Source organism: Phacochoerus africanus, chromosome 9 (assembly GCF_016906955.1).
Source record: "Phacochoerus africanus isolate WHEZ1 chromosome 9, ROS_Pafr_v1, whole genome shotgun sequence".
Taxonomy (NCBI): domain Eukaryota; kingdom Metazoa; phylum Chordata; class Mammalia; order Artiodactyla; family Suidae; genus Phacochoerus; species Phacochoerus africanus.
In genome coordinates, this window is record NC_062552.1 from 31,085,683 (window position 1) to 31,111,975 (window position 26,293).

General features: G+C 60.5%; 1 protein-coding gene across 3 annotated transcripts in view; it reads left to right on the forward strand.

Annotated features, from left to right (window-relative positions):
- ITPR3 (inositol 1,4,5-trisphosphate receptor type 3) overlaps positions 1–26,293 on the forward strand; it is a 64,726-nt gene that overhangs the window by 25,471 nt on the left and 12,962 nt on the right. For 2 of the 3 annotated variants that reach the window (XR_007136899.1, XM_047794720.1), the window contains exons 3-33: positions 1,696–1,817; positions 3,733–3,819; positions 4,341–4,499; positions 4,665–4,763; positions 5,489–5,572; positions 7,782–7,928; positions 8,041–8,136; positions 8,722–8,772; positions 8,931–9,073; positions 10,034–10,133; positions 10,211–10,371; positions 10,965–11,106; positions 11,991–12,152; positions 13,094–13,266; positions 14,251–14,370; positions 14,762–14,944; positions 15,766–16,017; positions 16,106–16,250; positions 16,674–16,815; positions 17,332–17,531; positions 18,657–18,786; positions 19,232–19,289; positions 20,451–20,616; positions 21,996–22,160; positions 22,235–22,309; positions 22,707–22,832; positions 23,437–23,559; positions 23,649–23,849; positions 24,509–24,760; positions 24,955–25,080; positions 25,172–25,297. Coding sequence is in view for 2 of the 3 variants with exons in the window: in XM_047794720.1 (XP_047650676.1) it covers positions 1,696–1,817; positions 3,733–3,819; positions 4,341–4,499; positions 4,665–4,763; positions 5,489–5,572; positions 7,782–7,928; positions 8,041–8,136; positions 8,722–8,772; positions 8,931–9,073; positions 10,034–10,133; positions 10,211–10,371; positions 10,965–11,106; positions 11,991–12,152; positions 13,094–13,266; positions 14,251–14,370; positions 14,762–14,944; positions 15,766–16,017; positions 16,106–16,250; positions 16,674–16,815; positions 17,332–17,531; positions 18,657–18,786; positions 19,232–19,289; positions 20,451–20,616; positions 21,996–22,160; positions 22,235–22,309; positions 22,707–22,832; positions 23,437–23,559; positions 23,649–23,849; positions 24,509–24,760; positions 24,955–25,080; positions 25,172–25,297 (4,316 nt within the window). In the remaining variant the exon portion in view is untranslated. The remainder of the gene's footprint in view (positions 1–1,695; positions 1,818–3,732; positions 3,820–4,340; positions 4,500–4,664; positions 4,764–5,488; positions 5,573–7,781; positions 7,929–8,040; positions 8,137–8,721; positions 8,773–8,930; positions 9,074–10,033; positions 10,134–10,210; positions 10,372–10,964; positions 11,107–11,990; positions 12,153–13,093; positions 13,267–14,250; positions 14,371–14,761; positions 14,945–15,765; positions 16,018–16,105; positions 16,251–16,673; positions 16,816–17,331; positions 17,532–18,656; positions 18,787–19,231; positions 19,290–20,450; positions 20,617–21,995; positions 22,161–22,234; positions 22,310–22,706; positions 22,833–23,436; positions 23,560–23,648; positions 23,850–24,508; positions 24,761–24,954; positions 25,081–25,171; positions 25,298–26,293) is intronic. The other variant, XM_047794721.1, reaches the window with a different exon arrangement.

Consider the following 26,293-nt stretch of genomic DNA (forward strand, 5'->3'; position numbering starts at 1 on the left):
GCACAACCGGCAAATGTGAGGGAGCAGTCAGAGCTTGCCTCTGACTCACGGACTCGGCGGCCGCGAGGGATGCGTTTCTCTGAAACAGCAAAAATCTCCTGGTGAGGCTGGAACAAGACAAAGGGCAACACAGATTCCCTCAGTTTATATGGGAGTTGCATTCCTGGGAAAGTTGGCATTTGCTAAAACCACGCAAACAAGGCTGTGTGTCTGCGCTGCTCGGCCCAAGCACAGCGGCAGGCTGTTTGTGTCAGGAGCAGGTGACCAGGGACCCGGTCCTGCCTGCTGGATGCTGGCTGTGATCTCAGTTGTTTGGACAACCTAAATCTACCCCCCAATTTCCAAACACCCCCTGGTTTGGCCCTATCCACCCTCCTGCCGGGAACCAGTGGCCTCTAACAAGTTAGTGAGAGTGACGTGGTGACCAGGGGGAGCCCTGAGGGGTCTGGCTTGGGCTAAAGAAGCAGAAGGACTTCCTGGAGGACGGACACCCCGGTCTTGAAGGTTGAGCAGAGCCCCATAAAGACACATTCTCTCCAGCAAGCGAGCTGTTGCTGCCGAGGGGACGCCCACCCACGCTGGTGGTGCCAGACTGGGCTGGGCGGAGCAGCAGCTCCATCTGCTTAGGGAGGGGGGTGTGGCCTTTCTTCCCCTTCAGGGAGGGTCTGTTCTCTGGAAACTTTGACTCCCCCAGTTTCCCTTCCCGATGACCAGGGTCTCTGCCTGCTGTGGGCTTTGCAGAACCCAGTGGTGCCCCCTGCATGGCATAGCCTTCCTTTAAGAGGACAGAGGAGGGGGCCTGTGGGGGCGGGGGGGCGTCTCTGTGATCTGTTCCCCGGGGGTCCCTCCCAGGTTCCCCACACAACCATCTTCCTCTTGTGCTTCTGCTGCCGGGGCATCGCCAATCTGGAGCCATGGCCCTTCGGCCTGGGAGGGTCTTAGAGGAACCCTATGCCCCCCTGGGATCCCTCCCCTGATGGGGAGCTCACCACCTCACAGCAGGGCCCTGCTGTGATCAGACAGACCCAATCCCTGTGCCAGTGTTTCGCTGGGCCCGCCACACTTGAAATAGGATTTTCCATCTCATGTCGCCTTTCCATACGTAGAAAAATCTGGTGCTCTTTCTAGTGTCTGGGCTTGTGGAAATCAATAATGTTTTGTCTGCTTCCGAAAAGAGGAATCAAGCATTAGAGACCTGTTTGTGGAATTCTAATGGGCCCCTCCTGAGGGTCCCTAGACGCAGAGCCGGTGCCAGAGAATTACTGAGGAGGGTTCCGAGAGGAGCACGAAGGCAGGAAGGAGCTGGTTTCAGGGACTAGAAGCTCAGCCTGACGCCCCAGGGTCACTGCAGACTGTCCCCTCCGCCCCTGTCACCACCTGATGCAGGAGGGGTGAGGATGCCACTTCCCAGGCATCTGGAGGCGAGGTGGAGGTTGGCCAGAGGGGGACACTGCTGTGAGTGGACACAGGCAGGCATGGGGGGAGCGGCCAGGAGCCTCTGATAACTCTCCCAGGGGAGCCTCTGATAAATCTTCTCAGACCTGCCCTGGGGTCTCCCTTCTCCGTAGGATGTGCTGCCTCCCCTCCTCCCCGCCGTGGGGTGTGGGGAGGGCTGGGAGAGCCAGTGGGATTGCGGGCAGGGCTGCAGGCCGGCCTGAACCCGTCTCTCTCCTTTTGCCCGCCCCCTGCCTCCAGACTGCCTGTTCAAGGTCTGCCCCATGAACCGCTACTCGGCTCAGAAGCAGTACTGGAAGGCCAAGCAGACCAAACAGGACAAGGAGAAGATCGCCGACGTGGTGCTGCTGCAGAAGTTACAGGTGTGTGTGCAGGGCCCCCGCATGCGTGAGCACACAGGGCCGCCGCTCGTTGGAGATGCTGGGGGCCCAGGACTTTTTAAAGCCCGCTGTGCCGGAGAGCGGTGTGTGTCGCCGAGAATGAGGTGAGGGGCAGGAGCCTGCTCTTCCGGCAGCCCACACCTCCGTTTGGCCCCTTCGTGCCAGTTAGTGGCTGGCACGGCCCTGTACCAGGCAGGGCACATGGCTCTGTGAGTGGGAGGGGAGGCTGCACTTCAGCCCCGCCCTGGGCCTTCATCTGGACCCCACGGTGCAGGGCACAACCTGCACAGCTGTACATGGAGTTGCTGTGGCTCCTGGACACAGCGGCTCCAGGGACCCGACTTGAGAACTCATCTTTTTTTGTTTGTTTGTTTGTTTGTCTTTTTGCTATTTCTTTGGGCCGCACCCGCGGCATATGGAGGTTTCCAGGCTAGGGGTCTAATCGGAGGCGTGGCCACCGGGCCAGGCCAGAGCCACAGCAACGCAACGCGGGATCCGAGCCGCGTCTGCAACCTACACCACAGCTCACGGCAACGCCGGATCGTTAACCCACTGAGCAAGGGCAGGGACCGAACCCGCAACCTCATGGTTCCTAGTCGGATTCGTTAACCACTGCCCCATGACGGGAACTCCCCTTCAGAACTCATCTTAACCTCTCCCCTCATCTTATAGAGTTGGAGCCTGGGGCCCTGGAGGGAGCTTGGCTGTTGTGGGCATCCTGTGAGTCTGTACCGGGGCCTGGGTGGCCGCTGGGTCTCTGCTACTTTTGTGTGGGGTGTCAGAGCCTGCTGGCTGCTCACAGGCCTCGCAGTTCAGACCTTGGGTGGTTCTTTCTGGACAGAGCCCAGGGCCCCAAGCCCAGTCTCCGTGAAAGGGAGGGTGGGAGGCCTGGCTGTGGTCAGTGGCTTTGTAGCCCGCTTCTGAGACCCTCCCTGGGGCTGGGGGCCCCGCCCCCATCTGGCAGACCTTGCTTTCCTGAGGGGGTGGCTGTGACTTGGGGAGGGCTGTGAGTTGGACGGGAAAGGAGCTGGGTGGGGGCTGCGGAGCTCTGTTATAAATCATCTCTCGTGCTGGGCCGGGGGCCGTCACAGACCGAGGCCGAACTGTGGGTCTGGACTGGGCGTAGGGCATTTGCACGCGCACAGACACTCAGAACCACACATGGTCACCCAGCCGTACACGGTAGGTCTGTGGAAAGTCACGTGGTCCGTGCCAAGGTCCCCAGCAGCCATCCTGGCTCCAGCCTCAGGCATGAGGCCGGATAATGGGACTAAGCCGGTGAAAGGGGCAGAGAGCCAGTCTGATGGAGGCAACAGAGCGTCCCCCCTCCAGGAACGGCCAGTCTGATGGAGGCCGTGTCTGTCCTCAGGCAGCTTCCAGTCTAATGGGTCGGAAGAGCCTAACAAGGTGTCCTTGCTGGGATGCAACCAAGTCCCGGAGGCACCAGAGGTGGCTCCCTCTGAGTTGGATGTGGCCAGTCAGGGAAGGCTCCCTGGAAGCAGTGGGCTGGGGGCAGTTTGGGGAGGAAGGGTCAGAGATGCGTGGGGTGGAGGAGGAAGAGGAGGAAATGGAGTCTGGTGAGAAGGGGTCCTGAGGCTGGGGTGTCGGGGTCTAGGGGGCTCATGGCCTGCAGACATGCCCCTCCCCCTCTAGGGAAGGTAGGGGACAGGGGGGAGGGGTTGAGATCCCCGGGCTGTGAGCTGTACGGCCTTGGCTGCCCCTCTGCGCTCAGCTTCATTCTGTCATCAGTAGTGGGAGCACTGGACTAGAAAGCCTCTGGGGTCTTCTGGGGGCAGTGCCAGGACATCTGTGTGTGTGTGTGTGTGTGTAGGGGTGGGCTGTGTCCCACCAGGAGCGGGCTTCTGGGCCCGCCCTTCACCCTTGTGTGTCTGTGTAGCACGCGGCCCAGATGGAGCAGAAGCAGAACGACACGGAGAACAAGAAGGTGCATGGGGACGTCGTGAAGTACGGCAGTGTGATCCAGGTGAGCTGGGATCCAGGTGAGACAGCAGGGAGGGGGCGCCATGGGGGAGGGGTGCCAGCTGCCAGGGCACCACCCAACCCAGGCCTGTCTCCGTGACTGCGTGTCTGCCTCTGTGTGTGCCCGTTGCTGTGTGGCCTGAGTAGCCGTGCCCACAGCTGTGTGGTCATCTGCACAGATTCTGGAGCCAGGAGGTCCGGGTTCGAGTCTTGGTTCTGTGGCCTGGGCGAGTTACTTTATTCCCTGAGCCTCTGTGTGCCCCTCTGCAGAATGAGGCAGGGACAGTGCTTCACCCTCGGTTGTTCTAAGGCCACGTGACGCTATGCACGGAAGCTCCTCCGTGTGATCCCACAGGTGTGTGACTGGGTGTGTGGTTGTGCGCATGGCTGTCTCTATGTGTTCATATCTGTGTGTCTCACACAGTATGTGTGTCAGGCTCTGACCAAGAGTCCAGGCTGCCTCCCAGGGCCTCTCCTCTGACGGGCCAGCCTCCTGGGGTGACTCTGTCCCGCCTGCCCCCCCAGCTCCTGCACATGAAGAGCAACAAGTACTTGACCGTGAACAAGCGGCTGCCGGCCCTGCTGGAGAAGAACGCCATGAGGGTGACGCTGGACGCCACGGGCAATGAGGGCTCCTGGCTCTTCATCCAGCCCTTCTGGAAGCTTCGGAGCAACGGGGACAATGTGAGGACAGGGCTGGGTTGGGCCTGCTGGAGGGTGCAGGCCGCAGCTGCTGGGGGGCTTCTCCAGGCTCTTCGATGTGGAGGTTCCTTTTTTAGGGGGTGAACTGACCAGAGAGAAGCCGGGGGCCCGGCTCTCCCCCCTCACCCTGCTCCCCTGTCCCCATAGGTGGTCGTGGGGGACAAGGTGATCCTGAACCCCGTCAACGCCGGGCAGCCTCTGCACGCCAGCAATTACGAGCTCAGTGACAATGCCGGCTGCAAGGAGGTGAGCGGGGTGGGGCTGACCTGGGGCCGGGACTGGGACCTCTGCTGCAGCGCGTGCGCCTGCACCTGGACGAACATCTGCTGAGCAGCAGGTGCAGGGAAACGCTAAGGGACAAAAGGGACCACGCACGCGCAGTTGGGGCAAATCATGGACGATAAGGTACAAAAAGGCTGCAAACCAGCTGCGGTGCTGGGAGCAAAAGCTGGGAACTGCACCACTGAGGGGGTAGGCAGGCCACCTAAGCCCCGCCTGCTGACCCGCCCCCACGCTATTTAAGGGACTAGAGCCGGACCCCCTCAAGGAGCAAGCGGGGGCACCTGTTACTTGTTCTTGCTCCTCCTGCTGCAGCAAAACCCAGTAAATCCTCACCTGAATTCCTCCTCTGGCCCCTTGTCAGCTTCCTTTGATTAAAGCAAGGACCCGGGTGGGTGACAGGGCCAGCCCTGCAGCAGAGGGGCATTCCCCCCCTACCCCCGGGGCCCCTTCCTCCAGTCCTGTCTATCCCCTGGAGGCCTGGGCCTCACCACTCCCCTCTGTCTCCAGCGGCTGTCCCCATGCTCCAGCCCGCAGCTTGGCAGCCCCAGGGCAGCTGGGCTGGGGCCGAGGGGCCCGGTTGGGAGAACACCCCTCTCCTTGTGTTTTGACGGGGGCTGGGTTGGCCTCCCCTCACCCCCTACAGGGCTGGGGGTCTGCCCAGCGTGACGGGCCTCTCCTCACCTCTCCAGGTCAACTCTGTGAACTGCAACACCAGCTGGAAGATCAACCTGTTTATGCAGTTCCGAGACCACCTGGAGGAGGTGTTGAAAGGGGTAAGGACCAGGCACCTGCCCCCTTGCGGCCCTGCTGCCACCTTCCCAGCTCCACTCCCTGTGGGGCCCCGTCTGGCCCTGTGCCCCCTCCAGCTTCCCCCCACCCCACCCCCCAGGAAACACAGGCGGGTTGCCCCTTCTCTTGTCTCAGCCTCACAGCCCCCTACCCACTCCCGGCTGGTCTCACTTGGCTCTCCTGCTAAGGGGGTGTCAGTGGGCTGGGGGTCCCCGTCCCCACCTTGGGGTGGGGGCAATCCTTTGAGCACCCTGCCCCTCCCCACCGCCTGCTCCATGGTTCCAGGCCAGGCCCCCTTCCCTTTGCCCTGTGCCCTCCTGGGCAAGGCTGCTGAGTCAGGGCCTGTGTCTGGAGGGGAGGGGACGGGCCCGTGGGGGACAGCGCCGAGGGAGACTCCACGGTGGAGGCTTTGCAGGGACTGGAGCGGGAGTGGAAGGAGGGCTGGAGAGACCGGGGGAGACCCCGAGAACCAGGCGTGGATGGGAGAGGGGTTCAGAGGCCCTTCAGGTGGGGCTGCAGGGTTCGGAACCAGCCGGTTGGGGTGCAGGCAGTGTATGGAGGGCAGACATGGGGAAGAAAAGGGTAGGCTCCTCCACTGGAGGAATTGGCAGGTACATGGCTGGGGTGCCTGTTAGAGGGACAGACAAGCCTTAAGGAGGTGGTTCCCCCCCTGCACCCCACCACCCCCCAATGCACTGGCCTCCCTTGCTCGGAAGCCTGCCGAGGCACCTTTGCCCCCGGGCCCCAGCCAGGCTGCTCTGATGTTCCCACCCTCCTCCTCCCTCCCCTAAGCCTGTTCATCATCCACACATTGGCCAAGGCCCAGCCCTTGTGCCATCTCCTCCCAGAAGCCTTCCCTGATTGCCCATTCCAGCCTCATTTCTGTGCCGTGCTTAGAAAATGTAGCATCAAAAAAAAAAAAAAAAAAGTAGCATCACTGGTTCCAGCCCCGTGCTGCTGCTCTGAGACGTTTCTGTGGATCTGTCCTGGCTCCCGGGTCAGACTCCAGGCAACTCGCAAGTGAGACTGAAGCTTAGATCCCCCCCCTTTGTGCTGTGGCGCAGCACTGCCGGGCAGGAGAGTCAGTAGCTCAGCCGTAGGACCTGCCCCACTTGGTGTGAACTCACTCGCTCACTCCCTCACTGCTGCGGTCACTCCACAGACAGTGACCAAGTACCTGGTGTGTCTGGTGCCAGGAAGACAGATCAGGCCGTTATCTGATAATAAGAGACGTGGCAGCCAGGGGCAGACCGCCGTGGGAGGGAGTGTGGGCTCTGGGGCACGTCCCTTGGCAGGACACGTAGCTTTCCCTGTGCCTGAGTTTCTCCGCCTGTTGATGGGGAGAATGGGAAGTGCATGCGGGGGGCTGGTGGGAGGATTAGGTGAAACAGCCCATGCGGGTGCTCGCTGCAGTAAGTGCACAGTGCTACCCCCTTATACACAGGAGAGTCCTTAGTGTTCCCATTGTACAGAAGGGGAAACTGAGGCTCTGAGGGGTTGAGGGACTTCTCTAAGGTCACGCTGCTTTTAAGAGCAGAGCCAGGATCCAGACCTAGTCTCAGTGTCTAAAGCTACACCAGTGACCAGGCCAAGGTGCCTGTCCTCCAGCTGCCCCAGTCCAGTGGGGAGCAACAGAAATGGGCTTCATCTACTGACACTGAGGCAGGAAGGGGCCCAGGAGGGGTGCAGCGTGGCCTGGGGAGACACTGTACCCCTTCGCAGCGGGGGTGATGTGAGAATGGCCTTAAGAGTTCGGGTGAGGGAGTTCCCATCGTGGCGCAGCGGAAACGAATCTGACTAGGAACCATGAGGTGGCGGGTTCGATCCCTGGCCTTGCTCAGTGGTTTAAGGATCCAGCATTGCCGTAAGCTGTGGTGTAGGTTGCAGACGTGGCTCGGATCCCTCGCGTTGCTGTGGCTCTGGCATAGGCCGGCGGCTTCAGCTCCGATTAGACCCCTAGCCTGGGAACTTCCATATGCTGCAGGTGCAGCCCTCAAAAGACAAAAAAAAAAAAAAAAAAGTTCGGGTGAGGTTTCTAGAAGGACAGCACGGGGAGGGAGGCAATGAAGGCAGATTTGGACGTGGGCAGGCCAGGGGGGTGGGCTTCGGACAGAGAGCCTGGCTGAGGGCCCAGCGCTGGCTGCCCTCGGGAGTGTCCCCGCCCGCCCTGAGCCCTCGCCCTGCCGCCCGCAGGGGGACGTGGTGCGGCTGTTCCACGCGGAGCAGGAGAAGTTCCTGACGTGTGACGAGTACAGAGGCAAGCTGCAGGTGTTCCTGCGTACCACGCTGCGCCAGTCCGCCACCTCGGCCACCAGCTCCAACGCCCTCTGGGAGGTGGAGGTCAGGCCCTGCTCCCCCCCAGACCCGCCCTCCGGTCCAGCCCTGCGCCCCCGGGGGGCGAGGTCCGCCCGGGCCCAGCCCCTCCGCAGAGCCTCACCCCTGCCCCCCGCAGGTGGTCCACCACGACCCCTGCCGTGGAGGAGCCGGCCACTGGAACGGCCTGTACCGCTTCAAGCACCTGGCCACTGGCAACTACCTGGCTGCTGAGGTGAGTGGGGGCAGAGGGCATCCTGGGAGCTCAGGTGCCGGGAGCTGGCGCACGAGGGGCTGGCCCACAGCTGCACAGGGACATTTGCCAACCTTCACGCGTGCATTGACTCAACACATGTTTCAAATACATGCGTGACTGTGAACACGTCTCATTGCTGTGATCCTCCCAGGCCAGCAGCACTATGCCCAGCCCTCGTGGAACTTAGATTCCGCATCCATGTCTGTCTGCGATGCACAGGCTGTGTGTGTGTGTGTGTGTGTGTGTGTTTCTCTATCTGTGGGTCTATGTAGAGGGACCCTGGAACTTAGATTCTGCATCCATGTCTGTCTGCGATGCACAGGCTGTGTGTGTGTGTGTGTGTGTGTGTGTGTTTCTCTATCTGTGGGTCTATGTAGAGGGGCCCTGGAGGGCAATTAGCACCTGCAGGAGCACCATGAGTTTGGGGGCTGACGTGGGCACCCTTGGAGGTGGGGGGTGGCTGCCTGTCCTAACCCAGGATCCTATGTGGACACTGTTTTGGGGTGGGAGTCATGGGGTATAGCTGGGTGTCCGACAGCGCCCCCGTCTGGTGTCTCTGTCTAGGAAAACCCCAGCTACAAGGGTGACGCCTCTGACGCCAAGGTGGCAGGAACGGTGAGGCCCTAAGGAGGTTTGCGGCCTGGGGGGCAGTGACTGGGGGGCAGTGACCAGGCTCCACCCTGGGGTGGGCGGCGCAGGGGACGCGGAACCGAGAGGTGGGCTGGAAGGAGAGGAGGGAGGGGCTCCTGCCTGAGCTGGGGTCCTCGCCCCAGGGGGCCCATGGCCGCACGGGCCGCCGGAACGCTGGGGAGAAGATCAAGTACCGCCTGGTGGCGGTGCCGTACGGCAACGACATCGCCTCCCTCTTCGAGCTGGACCCCACCACGCTGCAGAAAACTGACTCCTTCGTGCCCCGGTGGGTAGGCAGCACGCGCCGGGGGACTGGCCGGGTGCCCAGGCTAGGCCATCCTGTCCTGACTCCTGTGCCCACCACTCCTCTGTCCCCAGCTCCTTTGGCCTCAGGACTGCATGACCCCTCTTCTAGGGAATCCAGCTGTGAGGCTGGTGGCAGCTCACCCCCCCAAAGGCTTGCCACGTGCCCAGCCTGGGTCCCGCACCCTGGGTGCCGCCCTGTGCCAGCTGTCTGTCTACATGCCTTCTCTGCAGTGTTTACAGCCAGTCGGCCTGGGGCTCAGGCACGGGCTGCACAACAGCTTGTCTGGGGTACACCGGGTGTGGGGGCTGGGCTCCCTGACCTTTAGGGCCCCCATCCTGAGATCCTAGGACGTAACATCGAGAAACTTCCCGCGTCACTAAGCAGCTGTCTGACCTCAGGCAGCGGACTCAGTCACTTTGCCTGACTTCCTCACCTATAAAGTGAGAATATCAAGTGACCCATCACCAGGGTTGATGGGAGAATTAACTGAGTCCCTAAAGGCCCCCAGTCTCCTGCCAAGAACTCTTGGGGCAGAGGTCTTGGGAGGTTGAGATTGTTTTGTAATCAAAGACAGGAGTATTTCCTCTTTGAATTGGGTACTGTTGGCACTAAATGGGATGCATAGTTTAAAGAGCCTCATTTGTGCAAGTGAATTTCGGTCCCAAGCTTGCAGACCAGCCTGGGTTTTTGGAGCACTTGGCTTTGGCAAGAGCGGGGGAGGCGCATGGGCTGGGAGAGCACAGCAGGTAGCAGGGGCCTGGGGCCGGTGTGCTGGACTTTCTTCTCTGGCTCGGGCTCCTCACCTGGGCAGACCGGGGCCCTCTCCCACTGCCGCTGGGTGTGGAGTCAGGCGGAGGATGGGAAGCCACTGGGGTAGAGCAGCAGACGCTGGCCGTGCTCCGTGACGCACTCCCTGGACTCCGTCCCGCCCTCCTGCAGAAACTCGTATGTCCGGCTGCGGCACCTCTGCACCAACACGTGGATCCAGAGCACCAATGTGCCCATCGATGTGGAGGAGGAGCGGCCCATCCGGCTCATGGTGCGGGCACTTGGGGATGCGGGCTGGGGTCGGGCCAAGCTGGTCCCTGGGTGCCCCGCTGACCTCTGTCCCTGCAGCTGGGCACCTGCCCCACCAAGGAGGACAAGGAGGCCTTTGCCATCGTGTCGGTCCCTGTGTCCGAGATCCGAGACCTGGACTTTGCCAATGATGCCAGCTCCATGCTGGCCAGCGCCGTGGAGAAACTCAACGAAGGCTTCATCAGCCAGAATGACCGCAGGTGGGCCTCAGGGCAGGGTGCGTGAGGTTTCCTGAGAGGTCTGGTCCTCCTGGGGTCCTCCTGGGGTCCTCATGTCACAGACAAAGGAGTCAGAAGGCAGAAGCCAGGCAGCCAAGTGGGGGCAGGGGGGACGGGGGTGGGGCAGGGGGCTGGTCACTGCAGGGCCCTGGCTGAGCCTCATCGCTCACAGACTCCAAAGACTAACCCTGTCACAGAGCCATTGTTACCCTGTTTTACTGATGATGGGACTAAGGCTCAGAGAGGTTAAGAGACTTGCCTAAGGTCACACAGCTCGTAAGTGGCAGTCAGGGTGGAAGTGTTGAGCCCTGCTGGTCCTTTCCAGATCGGAGTACCGTGACACTCTGTCCGGGGGGCACTTCGGAATCCAGGGTGGGTGGGCAAGGGGTGCGTTTGGAGAGCAGTTCGGGGTGAAGCTGGGGAGAGGAACTGAAGGCCGACAGGGGGGGGCTCTGCTGGGGCACGGGGGCTGGTGGGTGGGGAAAGCCCTGTGGCTGCCATGGGGGCATGTGACAGGGGTTGGGGTGGGGGGGCAGGCTCCTCACACTCGTCATCCTTGGTGTCCCTTCCGGAAGATTTGTCATCCAGCTGCTGGAGGACCTGGTGTTCTTCGTCAGCGACGTCCCCAACAATGGGCAGAACGTGCTGGACATCATGGTCACCAAGCCCAACCGGGAGCGGCAGAAGCTGATGAGGGAGCAGAACATCCTCAAGCAGGTGCCTGCACATGAGGAGGCAGCGGGGACCGGGCGGCAGCGCCTTTTCTGTCTCCAGCTGGTCTCCAGCTGTGCTCTCCCTGCTGTTTCTCATCACCTCTTTTTTTTTTTTTTCCCCCCTCTGGCCACAGCATGCAGTGGCTAGATGTGGGATCTCAGTTCCCAGACCAGGGACTGAACCTGGGCTGCAGTGGTGCAGCAATTAGACCACTAGGGAAGTCCCTCTCATCACTTTTTTCTTTCTTTCTTTCTTTCTTTCTTTGGGCCTCACCCATGACATATGGAGATTCCCAGGCTAGGGGTCGAATGGGAGCTGTAGCTGCTGGCCTATGGCAGAGCCACAGCAACGCGGGATCCAAGCTGCATCTGCGACCTACACCACAGCTCACAGCAACACTGGATCCCTAACCCACTGAGCAAGGCCAGGAATCGAACCTGCAACCTCACGGTTCCTAGTCGGATTCGTTTCTGCTGCACCACAACGGGAACTCCGCAAAATGTCTTTTGAAAGCTTGTTCATTTTTGGAACCAGGATCCAACTAAGATTTCCTCCATTTCCTTTGATTCTGGCTCTTTGGTCTCTTTTCTGACACAGTTTTTCGCCCACACTCAGTTCCCATGTTAAGCTTCTTTTTGGACAAGGCGGGCCCGTGTCTGGCCAGACCCCTGAGCTGTGGTGACTCTCTGCTCAGGATCCCGGCTGGGACTGGAATTCACAGTGGGCAGGGGAGTGAGGGCTGGCACTGGGGCTGCTGGTGGGTGGACTGGGGTCGTGGTCTTGCTTGGAATTGGGGCGGGGGGGGTCATTTGGGGGCTTAGGATTCCTGGGATCATCAGGGCACGGGCAGGTCTGGGGATCCCACCTGACTCTGGCTGCTCCCCCAGATCTTTGGCATTCTGAAGGCCCCCTTCCGCGACAAGGGGGGCGAGGGCCCCCTGGTGCGGCTGGAGGAGCTGTCGGACCAGAAGAACGCCCCCTACCAGCACATGTTCCGCCTGTGCTACCGCGTGCTGCGCCATTCCCAGGAGGACTACCGCAAGAACCAGGTGCGCCCGGGGCTCCATTGCCGTCCTGCCACCGTCCTGCCAGCCTCACAGGCACAGTGGGCCTCTTTACAGGGGCCTTGTGCTGGGCTGAACGCGCTGACCTTGGTGTTGAAATTCTTAAATTTTTTTTTTTTGGTCTTTTTTTAGGGCCGCACCCATGGCATATGGTGGTTCCCAGGCTAGGGGTCTGATCAGAGCCACAGTTGCCGGCCTGCACCACAGCTACAGCCACGCCAGATCCGAGCCGCATCTGCGACCTACACCGCCGCTCATGGCAACGCCGGATCCTTAACCCACTGAGCGAGGCCAGGGGTCGAACCAACAACCTCATGATTCTTTAGTCGGATTTGTTAACCACTGCGCCACGATGGGAACTCCCTGAAATTTTTAATTTTTTTTTTTTTGCCTTTTTGCCATTTCTTGGGCCGCTCCTGTGGCATATGGAGGTTTCCAGGCTAGGGGTCTAATCGGAGCTGTAGCCGCTGGTCTACACCACAGCCACAGCAACGCGGGATCTGAGCCACGTCTGTGACCTACACCACAGCTCACGGCAACACCGGATCCTTAACCCACTGAGCAGGGGCAGGGATCGAACCCGCACCCTCATGGTTCCTAGTCGGATTTGTCAACCACTGAGCCACGATGGGAACTCCTGAAATTTTTAGTTTTTGAACAAGAGTCCTGCTATTTCCTTTTCACTGGGCCCCTCAAATCACGCAGTTGGTCCTGTCAAACCGCTAGGGTCCCTCTCTCTGGGAGGGTCGCTCTGGCAGGGAGATGGAATGGGTTAAATAACCGTGTTTATAAGCCCAGACCTTGGCCCCGGGCTGGCCTCCTCCCCGAGACCCCTTCCTTTCCTAGGGTCAGGGTGCCCTGCTGGTGTTGGGTCCCTGTCTCAGGGTCTGGGCTCCTGGTGACCCCTAGCCCGTCTGCCCCACCAGGAGCACATCGCCAAGCAGTTTGGGATGATGCAGTCCCAGATTGGCTACGACATCCTGGCTGAAGACACCATCACCGCCCTGCTGCACAACAACCGCAAGCTCCTGGAGAAGCACATCACCAAGACCGAGGTGGAGACCTTCGTGAGCCTCGTGCGGAAGAACCGGGAGCCCAGGTGGGCTTGCTGCCCCCTGCCCAGCATCCAGCGCCACCCCTCCCCTCCCTCGTCCCTTGCTGCTGCCGCCCCAGTGCTGGTCGTTAAAGGTTGACATCCTTCTTCACTTGTTGGTAAACTGTCACCTCTCCGAGTCCCACGCTCAAGTTTGGCCCAATCTAGCATCCAGGGGGGTTGGCTCCTGGTACAGCGGGAGGCCCTGGACCCTCTGCAGTAGCAGAGGCAGTGCCTGCCATGAACCAGTTACAAATTTTTTTTTGTCTTTTTGCTATTTCTTTGGGCTGCTCCCGTGGCATATGGAGGTTCCCAGGCTAGGGGTTGAATCGGAGCTACAGCTGCCGGCCTACGCCAGAGCCACAGCAACACGGGATCCGAGCCGTGTCTGCAACCTACACCACAGCTCATGGCAACGCCGGATCGTCAATCCACTGAGCAAGGGCAGGGACCGAACCCGCAACCTCATGGTTCCTAGTAGGATTTGTTAACCACTGCGCCATGACGGGAACTCCCAGTTACAAATTTTGAATATCACTTCTGTCCTTGTGCCTTTTTTTTTTTGTCTTTTGTCTTTTTAGGGCCGCACTCTCGGCATGCGGAGGTTCCCAGGCTAGGGGTCTAATTGGAATTGTAGCTGCTGGCCTACACCACAGCTCACAGCAATGCTGGATCCTTAACCCACTGAGGGAGGCCAGGGATCGAACCTGCAACCTCATAGTTCCTAGTCGGATTCGTTTCGCTGTGCCACAACGGGAACTCTTTTTTTTTTTTTTTTGTCTCCTCATGCCTTCTTTACTCTGACCCCCTGGACATCTGTCTAGCCCGAGGGTGATGCCCCCACCAGGGCAGCTGGGAGTCTGTACCCCCATCTCCAAGGTTTGGGGAGGGAGCGGGTGCTGCCAGCTGAGGAAGGAGGAGGGTGGGCTTGGTCCCCCACTGGGGGCCGCCTCTGAGCCCCTCCTCCCAGCCCTGCTGTCGCCACCCCAGGTTCCTGGACTACCTCTCTGACCTGTGTGTGTCCAACCACGTCGCCATCCCGGTCACCCAGGAGCTTATCTGCAAGTGTGTGCTGGACCCCAAGAACAGCGACATTCTCATCCAGACCGAGTGAGCCCTCTGCATGGTCCCACCCATAGCTGGGCCTCCGCCCAGGGTTCCTCCTGCCCAGCTTCCCAGCCACCTTGGAGCTGGGGCCCCCAGCCAGGTTCAAGGTGGAAGTGGCACCCCCGCTCTCTGCAGTCATGTGCCCATTGCTGTGTGCCCAGCGCTATGTGCCCAGCACTGGGTGCAGAACTGTGTGGGGGAGGGGATGATCCAAGGCCCCCGCCCTCCAGAGGCTCCTGGTCTCTTTGGGGTCATTAGCTGGGTCTCTTGTGGTGGGGGCGGGGGGGGCGGGCATCCAGGGAGCCTGGCACTCAGCCCACTGGGGGAGGGGAGGTCTGTGTGGCAGGGCGTGCCGGAGGAGGGTGCCTCCCTGTGATGGGTGCCTGGTCCACAGGCTCCGGCCCGTGAAGGAGATGGCGCAGTCCCATGAGTACCTAAGTATCGAGTACTCGGAGGAGGAAGTGTGGCTCACGTGGACCGACAAAAACAATGAGCACCATGAGAAGAGTGTGAGGCAGCTGGCCCAGGAGGCGCGCGCTGGCAACGCACATGATGAGAATGTGCTCAGCTACTACAGGTGCGCCCCTGGGCTGTGCCCTGCATCCTCCGGGGGCTCTGCCCCGCCCTGCTCCACCCCGGGTCCTCCAGGACCCCGCCCTGCCCCAGGACGAGCTGTGGCAGCTGCAAGGGGGCTCCTGCCTCCACCATCGGGGTGACTGGGCGGCCCGAGGCCAGGCTCCGCGCAGTGACCAGGCCCGAACGAAGCCCACACCTGTCTCCACACATGCGTAATTGACCAGTCAGAGTGCCAGCCCTCGTCTGACGCCATCTCCCAGGCACTGGTCCAAACACTTCATGCCAGCGGTTATTTCAGTCTCACAACAAACTGTGAAGTAGAGACTACTTATCATTGCCCTCATTGTGAGGTTAGGGAGACAGGCACAGAGACGTCAAGGAACTTGCCAAGATGACACAGCCCTAAGCGCAGAGCAGGGTACAACGTGGAGCAGAACAAGGCTTCCTTCATGCAGTCCTCACTGCTGAGGCTCTTGCATCCGGGTCTCACTCTCCCCTCCTCTTGCCCTCAACCCCTCCCCCCAGCCTCCCTTCCTCTTACCCAGCTCTCCCCCCACCCTACCAGCCTTCCCTCTACCGCCCTGGCTGAGCCAGAGCGCATCTTCCTCCTTAGCGAGGAGGGGAGACTTGCCGTCACTCAGAAGCCCAGACTCTGTCCTATCCTGGTCTCACTCAGAATTATGCCCCTTCTGTTTCAGTGGCCAGTGCATGGTTTAACCCGAGTCCCTTTGCCACTTTCTCAAGTCCATGACAGGCCCGGGCTGTGCCAGCATCCCTCGAGAGCCCACCTGCAGTGTCCTCACGGTCCTCCCTGCCCCGCAGGTACCAGCTGAAGCTCTTTGCCCGCATGTGCCTGGACCGGCAGTACCTGGCCATCGACGAGATCTCCCAGCAGCTGGGCGTCGACTTGATCTTCCTGTGCATGGCCGACGAGATGCTGCCCTTCGACCTGCGTGCCTCCTTCTGCCACCTGATGCTGCATGTTCACGTGGACCGCGATCCCCAGGAGCTGGTCACGCCGGTCAAGTTCGCCCGCCTCTGGACGGAGATCCCCACAGCCATCACCATCAAGGAGTGAGACGGGTGGACGAGGGTGGGCCCGGGATGGCTGCGGGTCGGGTCTCAGGGGTCCTCACACCCCATCGCCTCCCTCCGCCCCCAGCTATGACTCCAACCTCAACGCCTCCCGAGACGACAAGAAGAACAAGTTCGCCAGCACCATGGAGTTCGTGGAGGACTACCTCAACAACGTGGTCAGCGAGGCCGTGCCCTTCGCCAACGAGGAGAAGAACAAGCTCACCTTCGAGGTGGGCTGGGCTTCGCGGGCCTGGCTTGTGCCCCCTGGGAGTGGCCGCCGCGTTCCTAAGCTCGCTTCCCAAAGTGCCCCGGCAGCACAGGGAGACCGCACAGACCTCGGGGACTCCTGGGAGGGGGGCTGCCTGCCCTGGTCCACTCGCCCCATCGGCCCGGGGCTGGGTCACAGGACCCCAGCAGGAGCCGCCCTCCACGTCCTGCATTTCTGCCTTATCCTCCCCACAGTGGCCTCCTCTGCAGGCCTCTTTCTCAGTAACCCCCTGGGGCCAGACTTCTCTTGGCCATGCAGCCCCGGCATCCTCCAGCCTTTGTGGAGGAGTCAGCCCCTGGTTCTACCCATTGGTTCCCCAAGATGGCCCCGCCCACCACGCGTTGGCCCCTCCCACACTCACCTCGGCCCCGCCCCCTTTCTGCAGGTGGTCAGCCTGGCGCACAATCTCATCTACTTTGGCTTCTACAGCTTCAGCGAGCTGCTGCGGCTCACGCGCACGCTGCTGGGCATCATCGACTGCGTGCAGGGCCCCCCGGCCATGCTGCAGGCCTACGAGGACTCAGGTGGTGAGGCCTTGCCCCGCCAGCCGTCTGCCACCCATCCCAGCATTCCTCGATCTCCTCTTAGCTCCGGAAGTCCTCGCCATCAACCCTCCTGTTTAGCTGCCCCCTGGCTCTGCTGCAGGACCCTGTCCCTCCCGTCTGGGCTAGACCAGAGAGGCCCCTGCCCAGGCGCTGTGCAGACCCTGGGGTCTGGGCAGATGGCTTTCCAATACAACTTGGTGGCATGCACGCATTCTAAACGCAACGTGCAAAGAGACCGGCCCCTGGCTTCTAGTGCTCTCCGCATGGTGGCCCCAGTCCCCGTGGTCTGTAGCAGCTCTCACCATTTCCTACATGAGAACTCTCTCATCTCCCCACGCCGTTCCCCTTTGCCCCGGCCCTTCCTTCTCTTTCCAGATTTGGCTGGGTTAGCCCTGCCCCTTCCTTAGCATGGCTTTGCCCTGTAGCTGATGGAGATGCATCAGACCGGTGCCCCTGCCATGCGCCGTCTGTGACCCGCTTCTGCTCCCTGCTCCGCAGGCAAGAACGTGCGGCGGTCCATCCAGGGCGTGGGGCACATGATGTCCACCATGGTGCTGAACCGCAAGCAGTCTGTCTTTGGTGGCCCCAGCCTGCCTGCGGGGGCCGGTGCCCCCGAGGCCCTGGACAGAAGCAAGTTCGAGGAGAATGAAGACATCGTGGTGATGGAGACCAAGCTGAAGATCCTGGAGATCTTGCAGGTGGCCGTCCAAGGACGTGGCGGTGGTGGGGCAGGAGAGCCGGGGGCAGGTGGGCGCTCTTCTGGGAGGTGGGTGAGGTGAGCCCCTGCAGCTCACAGCATCTGGTCCTGGGGGCTCCACCGTGATTCTCCGAGCGCAGGCTCTGAGGAGCAGCGGCCTCACCTGGGAAGTTAGGCATGCAGGTTCCCGGGCCCCAGTGAGACAAGGCTCAGAAACGCTGGAGGCGGGCCTGCGGTCTGCGCTGTGACAAGCCCGCCCAGTGATTCTGGTGTGCGCCGAAGTCGAGCTCTGTCCCTTCACTGTACAGATGAGGACAGGGAGAGAGGGGAGGGGACTGTCCTGTGGCCCCACAGGTTTTGAAGCTGGACTAGAGACTCGAGAGCCCGTTTCCTGGTGGGCTGGATGCAGTCATCCTTCTGGGTGTCTTCTGGGCCTGAGACCCCACTCCCCTCCCCCCACTCCGCCACACTTGGGGAAGGGGCTTAGCGTCCCGAGGAGGGATAAATGGGGATAGGGGCCCCTGCTTTTGCTGTGCTGCCACCAGAGGACAGAGGGTATTGCAGTGACTTCCTTGGGGGCCCAGTTTGGGCAGAGCCGGACTCATTCTGGGGGCCAGGGCTTCCAGATCTGAGTTCTGGGTGTGACCAGAGGCTCCATGCCCCGTGAGGAGAGAGGATGGATGCTGGGGAGGGTGTTTGCAACCCTGCGTCCTCATGCCACCCCTCAGGGGCCTCTCCTGCTCCCACCTGCCCATGCTCCCTGGTCCCCCTGCTCCCGGGAGCCCAGGTGTGTTTGCCGACGGACAGGAGGGCTGGGCTCGGCCTCTGAGCTGGGGAGCTTCCCGTCCCTGTGAGGCTCCAGCCTGGGGAGGGGCACTGAGGGGCTGGGAGGGGGGTCTCTGCCTCACTGAGGAGGGGAGCCATCCCCCATCCCTGGTGCTGGGGGCGTGGGGGCCCTGGACCACCCTGGGGATCAGAATCTTGATTGTTTCTGTCCCACGTCCCATGACATCCCGAAGACCTGTGCCGAGCCCCCGAGTGCTGAGATAGCTGCTCACCCCTCCTGGAGCCGGGCTGGCCTCCTGACCTCAGAGGGGTCCTCACCCTGCCCTCTCCCCCCGTCCAGTTCATCCTCAACGTCCGCCTGGACTACCGCATCTCCTATCTGCTGTCCGTCTTCAAGAAGGAGTTCGTGGAGGTGTTTCCCATGCAGGACAGCGGGGCCGACGGCACAGCCCCTGCCTTCGACTCCACCAGTGAGCGTCCGTCCACCTCCCCTCACCCGCCTTCAGGCTGAGGCTGGGGTGTCCAGCAGCGGGCTGCAGCCTGCGATACCTCGGGCAGCTCCCAGCCCTGCCCGGTGCCCGGGCTGCAAGGGCCTTTCCTCTCCCGTGCCCCAGTGAGGGGGTGGGCAGGGCTGGTCCCTCCTTCTCCTCCATGGGGAAACCAAGGCCCATAGCTGGGCAGAGACTTGCCCAAGGTCATGGGCAATCAGAGGCTAAGCTCCCTCAGCCCAGAACCCTGCTCAGCCCAGCAGGGCTGTGGGGCTGCTGCCGACCCTGTCCTGGTTGGCTCCACCTCCACCAGCCCAGGGGAACTGCCACCCAGCCAGTGTGGGGAAGGGGTGGCTTGGGTGTTCCCTGCCCCCAGCATCTTGCCTGCGCGTGGACCTGCCTCATCTGCCCGTTTTGTGCCCCACAGCTGCCAACATGAACCTGGATCGCATCGGGGAGCAGGCAGAGGCCATGTTTGGAGTAGGGTGAGGCCAGGGTTGAGGCGAGCGATGGTGGGTGGGTCTGGGTAGGTGAGGCCGACGTCGGCTTGAGACCCCCCTGTGGGTGGCCCCTTCCTTCTGGGTCAGTTCCCCTGTGGACCCTTCCCCGGCTCTGGGGCAGGGGACCCCAGCTTTGTGCTCTGATTCTTCCTGGCCTGCCCGGCCCCAGTGTTGTCCTAGTCACTCTGTCTCCACTCAGGGCAGCTGGACTGTTTGTGTATCAGGACTTGGGCCAGGGAGCTGGGGGTTGTCCCTGGGTCCCACAGCAGGGAGGGCAGCCTGTTGTACAGAGCGGGCTGGAGTGGGGGTCGCAGTTGAGAGTCAGGGGCTCTTAACCATTTTTGTGCCATGCCCATGGCGTCTGGTGGAGTCTTGGGATACCTTCTCAGAATGGCATTTTTAGATTTTTTTTTTGTCTTTTTCAGGGTCATACCTGCAGCATATGGAGGTCCCCAGGCTAGGGGTCAAACCAGAGTTCTAGCCGCTGGCCTACACCACAGCCACAGCAACGCAGGATTCGAGTCTGCGACCTACACCACAGCTCACAGCAACGCCGGATCCTTAACCTACTGAGCGAGGCCAGGGATCGAACCCGCGTCCTCACGGATGCTAGTCAGATTCGTTTCTGTTAAGCCACGACTGGAACTCCAGAATGGCTTTTTTAAATTCATAAAATAATGCACATAAAAATTACAAAGGAAACCAATGGCATGGAGATGCAGTTATCAAAATATTGAGGAAAACAAACTTGAAGTGATAGTTACAGATGTGCCTCTTTATTAACGCATTAAATAACAAGCAGAGCCGGGGGTGTAATTAGTGCCGGTGCTTCCAAGTAGTGAGGAGTGTAAACCATAGGCTGCGATTTCTGGAACAGCTCTGAGGTGATGGGAAAACATCTGCGATTTTTCTGGGTGCCCAAGTCAAAGGTACCATGAATTTTTTCTCACCGAAGGGCACGCTGCATTTCGGTGAGAGGTTGGTGAAAATAAAGTGGTGTGTTTCCCCACCTGTGTCAGGGCCCGGCCTCTATCCTGGGGCCCCCGGGGAAGAGTCCCAGCTTCAGGTGCCTGGCCAAGGGGAGGCCCGCGGGGGTCACGTGGGGGCCCGGGCGGGCCAGGGTCTGAGCGCAGCTGCTCCCTGCAGGAAGACGAGCAGCATGCTGGAGGTGGACGACGAGGGCGGCCGCGCCTTCCTGCGCGTGCTCATCCACCTCACCATGCACGACTACGCGCCGCTGGTCTCGGGGGCCCTGCAGCTGCTCTTCAAGCACTTCAGCCAGCGCCAGGAGGCCATGCACACCTTCAAGCAGGTGCTGCCTCTGCCCTCCGGGGGGTGGGGGGAGGGCCCTGGGGCTCCGGCGGGCAGCTGTCCCACCGCGCACTAGGCCAGGGCTGCTCACCCCCTGGGGACAGCTTGAGCTATGTTCCTGGGGGTTCGGCCTCACTGAGCTCCTTAAAGCGGGAGCCACGCCTTGGCCACCTTTATCTCTTGTCAGCATGGGTCAAGGGCTATTGCTTTTTTTCTTTTTGTTTTTTGTGTTTTGAGGGCCGCACCCATGGCATATGGAGGTTCCCAGGCTAGGGGTCCAATTGGAGCTACAGCTGCTGGCTTATGCCACAGCCACAGCAATGTGGGATCCGAGCCGTGTCTGCCACCTACACCAGAGCTCACGGCAACACCGGATCCTGAACCCACTGAGCGAGGCCAGGGATTGAACCTGCAACCTCATGGTTCCTAGTCGGGTTTATTAACTACTGAGCCATGATGGGAACTCCGACGATTTTTTTTTTTTTTTTTTTTGCTTTTTAGGGCCTCACTCGAGGTATACGGAGGTTCCTAGGCTAGGGGTCAAATCGGAGCTGTAGCTGCCGGCCTACAGCACAGCCACAGCAACTCGGGATCCGAGTCGTGTCTGTGACCTACACCACTGTTCACAGCAATGCCAGATCCTTAACGCACTGAGCAAGGCCAGGGATTGAACCCATGTCCTCATGGATACTAGTCAGATTCATTTCTACTGAGCCACAAAAGAAACTCCAGCCTCTTATGATGCGCACAGCACTTTACAGATTGCAAACTGTATCATGTGCACCTTTGCTCAGGGCTTCGAATCAGGCCTGGCATGCAGTCAGCCCTCACTGAGGGGGCTGTGGTCTGGATGGCTCCCTGCCACGCTGGACGGGCATTTAGCGAGGGCAGCTGTGTACCAGACACCGAGCACTGACTTGAGTTCACGGAATTCTCCAAGCAGCCCCGCCAACGAGGCTTCTACCCTCATTCCCATTTTACAGATGGGAGAAACTAAGGCCCTGGGGAGCCCTCCTCCCCAACCCCTGAGCCAGAGTGGGTAAGGTGAAGACAGAGTCAGGGTTCAAGTCGCTCCTCTAGCCAGCATTCGGCAAGGACAGCATGCTTTGCCCTGCCCTGTTCAGGACCCGAGCAAAATGACAGGCCATAGCAGCATGTGACGTGCGGGTCAGTGAGTCAGTGAAAGCAGGTGACGAGGCAGCTCTCGACCAGGGGTACAGGGAAGGCTGTGGCCATCCGGGAAGGCTTTCCTGGAGGCAGCAGACTTAGAGCAGAGCCATAAACCCCAGTAGGGTTTGGCTCGGTGGAGAGGAACAGTGGCGGTGTGTAGGTGCCAGCAGCAGAGGCCATCTCACCGGGCGGCCCGGCGTCCTCCTCCAGGTGCAGCTGCTGATCTCGGCCCAGGACGTGGAAAACTACAAGGTGATCAAGTCGGAGCTGGACCGGCTGCGGACCATGGTGGAGAAGTCGGAGTTGTGGGTGGACAAGAAGGGCAGCGGCAAGGGAGAGGAAGTGGAGGCGGGGGCCGCCAAGGACAAGAAGGAGGTGAGCGGGTGCAGGGCTGCGGCCGGGCGTCCTGCGGGTCTTGGGCCCTGCTGACTGCCCCCCTGTGCCCGCAGCGGCCCACGGACGAGGAGGGCTTTCTGCAGCCGCCGGGGGAGAGGAGCAGCGAGAACTACCAGATCGTCAAGGGCGTGAGTGGCTGGCTCTCGGGGGTGGGTCCAAGGCCATCTGCCCTGGAGGCCCCCGTGGTCTCCTCCTCCTCCTCCTCCCGCTCTGCTGGCCTGTGAGACATCCAGCTTTTGCTGAGCGTTAAACACAACTCTGCCAAGGTCCAGATGGAATTATTTTAAAGCTGAAGGAATTTGATGAAATTCCATCTCAAAGTCATATTGTTCTATGGACTTTTATGGGTGGGACCCGCTTTACATGCTTCCTGGCCTTGTTGTGGCGATGATCGGATTCAGTGGCCATGCCCCCTCTCGGCCTCTGCCCCCCGAGTGGCTGGCTGAGCAGTGGGGCGGGCCAAGGGGAAGCTTGAGGAAGCGGGGGGGTGCAGGGGTGCTCTGGGCTCATCCTCCCCACCCCCAGATCCTGGAGCGGCTAAACAAGATGTGCGGTGTCGGGGAGCAGATGAGGAAGAAACAGCAACGGCTGCTCAAGAACATGGATGCCCACAAGGTCATGCTGGACTTGCTGCAGATCCCCTATGACAAGGTAACCCCTGACCTCTGACTCCCGGGGAAGCTGCACCCTGAACCCTGACCTGATCTGTCCAAGCCTCACCCGAACCTTTTACACTGGCTGCCCCAGATATCTTGACCCTTTCGTCTCGATGCTCTTTGACCTTGAACTGACTCCAGCCTAACCCTGATTCTTGACCGTGACCGTTTCCCTCTCTGGTCTGATCCTCATAATCTCAACTTCAATTGAACCTCTGACCCTCAGCCTTTTTAGCCTGACTCCTGCTGACCTGAATCGGACCCCAGCCTCTCCTTGACGCTCGGTCCTTATCTCGACCCCTGACTTTGATTCTTCACCCTAACTGCACCCTGACCTCTTACCGGGACTTGTCTCCGAGCCCACCCGGGCCCCTAACTCCAAGCACAACCTCGTCTCAGCCATCGACTGCTGCCTTTGACCTTGATCTCGACATGCCCGAGCTTCTCCCCGCCTCTTGACCTGACCCTTTCGCCATGCTCCCCAGCCCCAGCCGCATCTCAACCTCTGACCCTCCGGCGCTAGCGCATTTCCGCACCCTGACCCGCCCCCACCCATCTGAGCTGTGGCCCAAGCACCTCCCCCTCCTCTCTGCGTCCAGGGCGACGCCAAGATGATGGAGATCCTGCGCTACACACACCAGTTCCTGCAGAAGTTCTGTGCGGGGAACCCGGGCAACCAGGCCCTGCTGCACAAGCACCTGCACCTTTTCCTCACGCCCGGGGTGAGGGCGCAGGGCGGGGCTTGGCAGGCGGGGCAGGGGCGGGGCCGAGCCAGCGACCCCTCCCTGACCAACTTCGTGCTTGCCTGCAGCTGCTGGAGGCAGAGACCATGCAGCACATCTTCCTGAACAACTACCAGCTGTGCTCCGAGATCGGCGAGCCCGTGTTGCAGCACTTCGTGCACCTGCTGGCCACCCACGGGCGCCACGTGCAGTACCTGGACTTCCTGCACACGGTCATCAAGGCCGAGGGCAAGTACGTCAAGAAGTGCCAGGACATGATCATGACCGAGGTGAGGGCGGCCGCGGGGTGCTCGGGCACAGACTGACGGGCCCCTGAGGTGCTGGCTTGCAGAGGGTCACGGGGGCAGGTCTAGTAGAACACAGGCTGCAACCTGACAGAACTTAGACGCCTAGTAGAACTCGGATAACAGGCCTGAAAGAATTTGAACACGCATTCCTTCCCGTATCATTTATTATTCTTTATTTACAAATCACGAGGCACCTGCTATGGGCCAGGGACCATATATCCCTGAGGGGAAATCCTTCAAATGTCAGCTCAGACACCTGAAGGATGACAGGGGTCAGGGTGACAGGGATCACGCCCTTGTGGGCATTGCAAAGGCCCCAGAGTCGTGCCCATAGTCGATACTCAGTGAACAAGCCAGCAAGAACGGCTGGGTCTAAATCTGGAATAGCCGGCGAGTTCCCATCGTGGTGCCTCTGAGACAAGCTCAAGTGGGATTTCTCTCTAAGGAGAGGACAGGGAACTTTCTGGGTCCTGGGTCAGATGTTCCTGATGACGGAGGCCCTGAGACATGGGCCTGTGGCCCTAAGGGCCCGGGAACCCCAAACAGAGTTCCAGTCTGTCCCCGGGAAGTGCAGGAGAGGGACGGGGCCCCAGGCCTGCGGGGCTGAGGAGGTGTGACATGTGACCCCCTCTCGCCCTCAGCTGACCAATGCAGGGGACGACGTGGTTGTGTTCTACAATGACAAGGCCTCGCTGGCCCACTTGCTGGACATGATGAAGGCCGCCCGGGATGGCGTGGAGGACCACAGCCCCCTCATGTACCACATCTCCCTGGTGGACCTGCTGGCCGCCTGCGCCGAGGGCAAGAATGTCTACACTGAGATCAAGTGCACGTCCCTGCTGCCCCTGGAGGACGTGGTGTCTGTGGTGACCCACGAGGACTGTATCACCGAGGTGGGGACCCCGGGGCCCTGGAGGGTGGGGAGAGCCGTGGGGGTGAAGGGGCGGGATAGAGCCAGGCCAGGCAGCCCCTCGGCCCTGCGGAGAGGCTGGGGGCGGGGGGTGAGTGGATGGCGGGGAGGTGGCGGAGGAGCAAGGGGCAGGTGGGGAGGGATCTGCCCACCCTGACCCCCCACCTGCTTGCCCAGGTGAAAATGGCCTACGTGAACTTTGTGAACCACTGCTACGTGGACACAGAGGTGGAGATGAAGGAGATCTACACCAGCAACCACATCTGGACGCTCTTTGAGAGCTTCACCCTGGACATGGCTCGGGTCTGGCTGTGGGGCCTGGGCCTGTGGGCGGATGGCAGGGGCCTTCCGGGGGCTGGGGGTGGAGCCCAGGCATCTGTCTCTCTTACTCCAGGTCTGCAGCAAGCGTGAGAAGCGCCTGGCTGACCCTACCCTGGAGAAGTACGTGCTGACGGTTGTGCTGGACACCATCAACGCCTTCTTCAGCTCCCCGTTCTCCGAGAACAGCACCTCCCTGCAGGTGAGCCCCCGCTGCCGCTTTTGTGCAGGGAAGGGGGGAATCAGAGTATCCGTGTATATGCATACTTGCCGTGGTGCCTGATGATACAGCAGAAAGATCCGCACATGTACTAGTTATCAACACTGTGTAACGAATTGCCCCCAAATCTAGCATTTATTATTTCACAGTTTCTGTGGGTCAAGAATTACAGTGGGGGCTGTACCATAGAACAGGAATGCCTAAATTGACTCGGTGTGATGGGTCCCGAGGTGGCAGGGGACACCTGCCAGCCCAGGTGTGATGCCGACAGCAGAGAGGAGCAGAGGTCAGAATAGTCTTTGCCCTTGGCTTGTTGGTCGTGGGTCCCTAGAACTATAAGAGGTAGACGGTCTCCAGAGCCTTGTCTGCAGAGGCAGAGATGCTCTTGACTGGTGAACTTGAATCACCGAGAGTCACAGCCCCTCAGTCAGTCCCCACATTCCTGGACTTGAGCGGGGTCACTGTCCCAGAGCCCCTTGAACAAGGAGACCCAGGTTCCCTTGAGGAGGGGCCTGCTGCACTGGCTGATTCTTGGGCACTGGAAGGACATGCAGGAATCCAGGGCTGCCCCTAGGCTGAGGGACTGCGGGTGGAGAGGGGATAGAGGGCCAAAATCTCTAGGTCCTGCGTTCCCAGCAAGGATTAGCTTATTTTGACACATGTGTTTGCGCCCCAGGAAGCCTTTGGTTCTCTGGGACTCTGGTGACTGGTATCAGCTTTTCCCACCTCCCATCTGCCCCAGGGCAGAGCACGGGAGCACGGGGGTGATGGAGTCAAGGCTGGAGGCAAGACTTCTTAAAGTATTCCTTTTTAGACCCTTTGGGTTTTTGAACCACATAAATAAATATGTCCCCTTTTCACAACATTAATTTATTTAAATATTTTTTAAAGGAAGAAAAGGGTGAGCTGTAGGGCTTTAAGTCCCAGGCCTGGACCTTAGGGAGTTCTCACAGGGTTGGTGTATACAGTTGGGCAGGT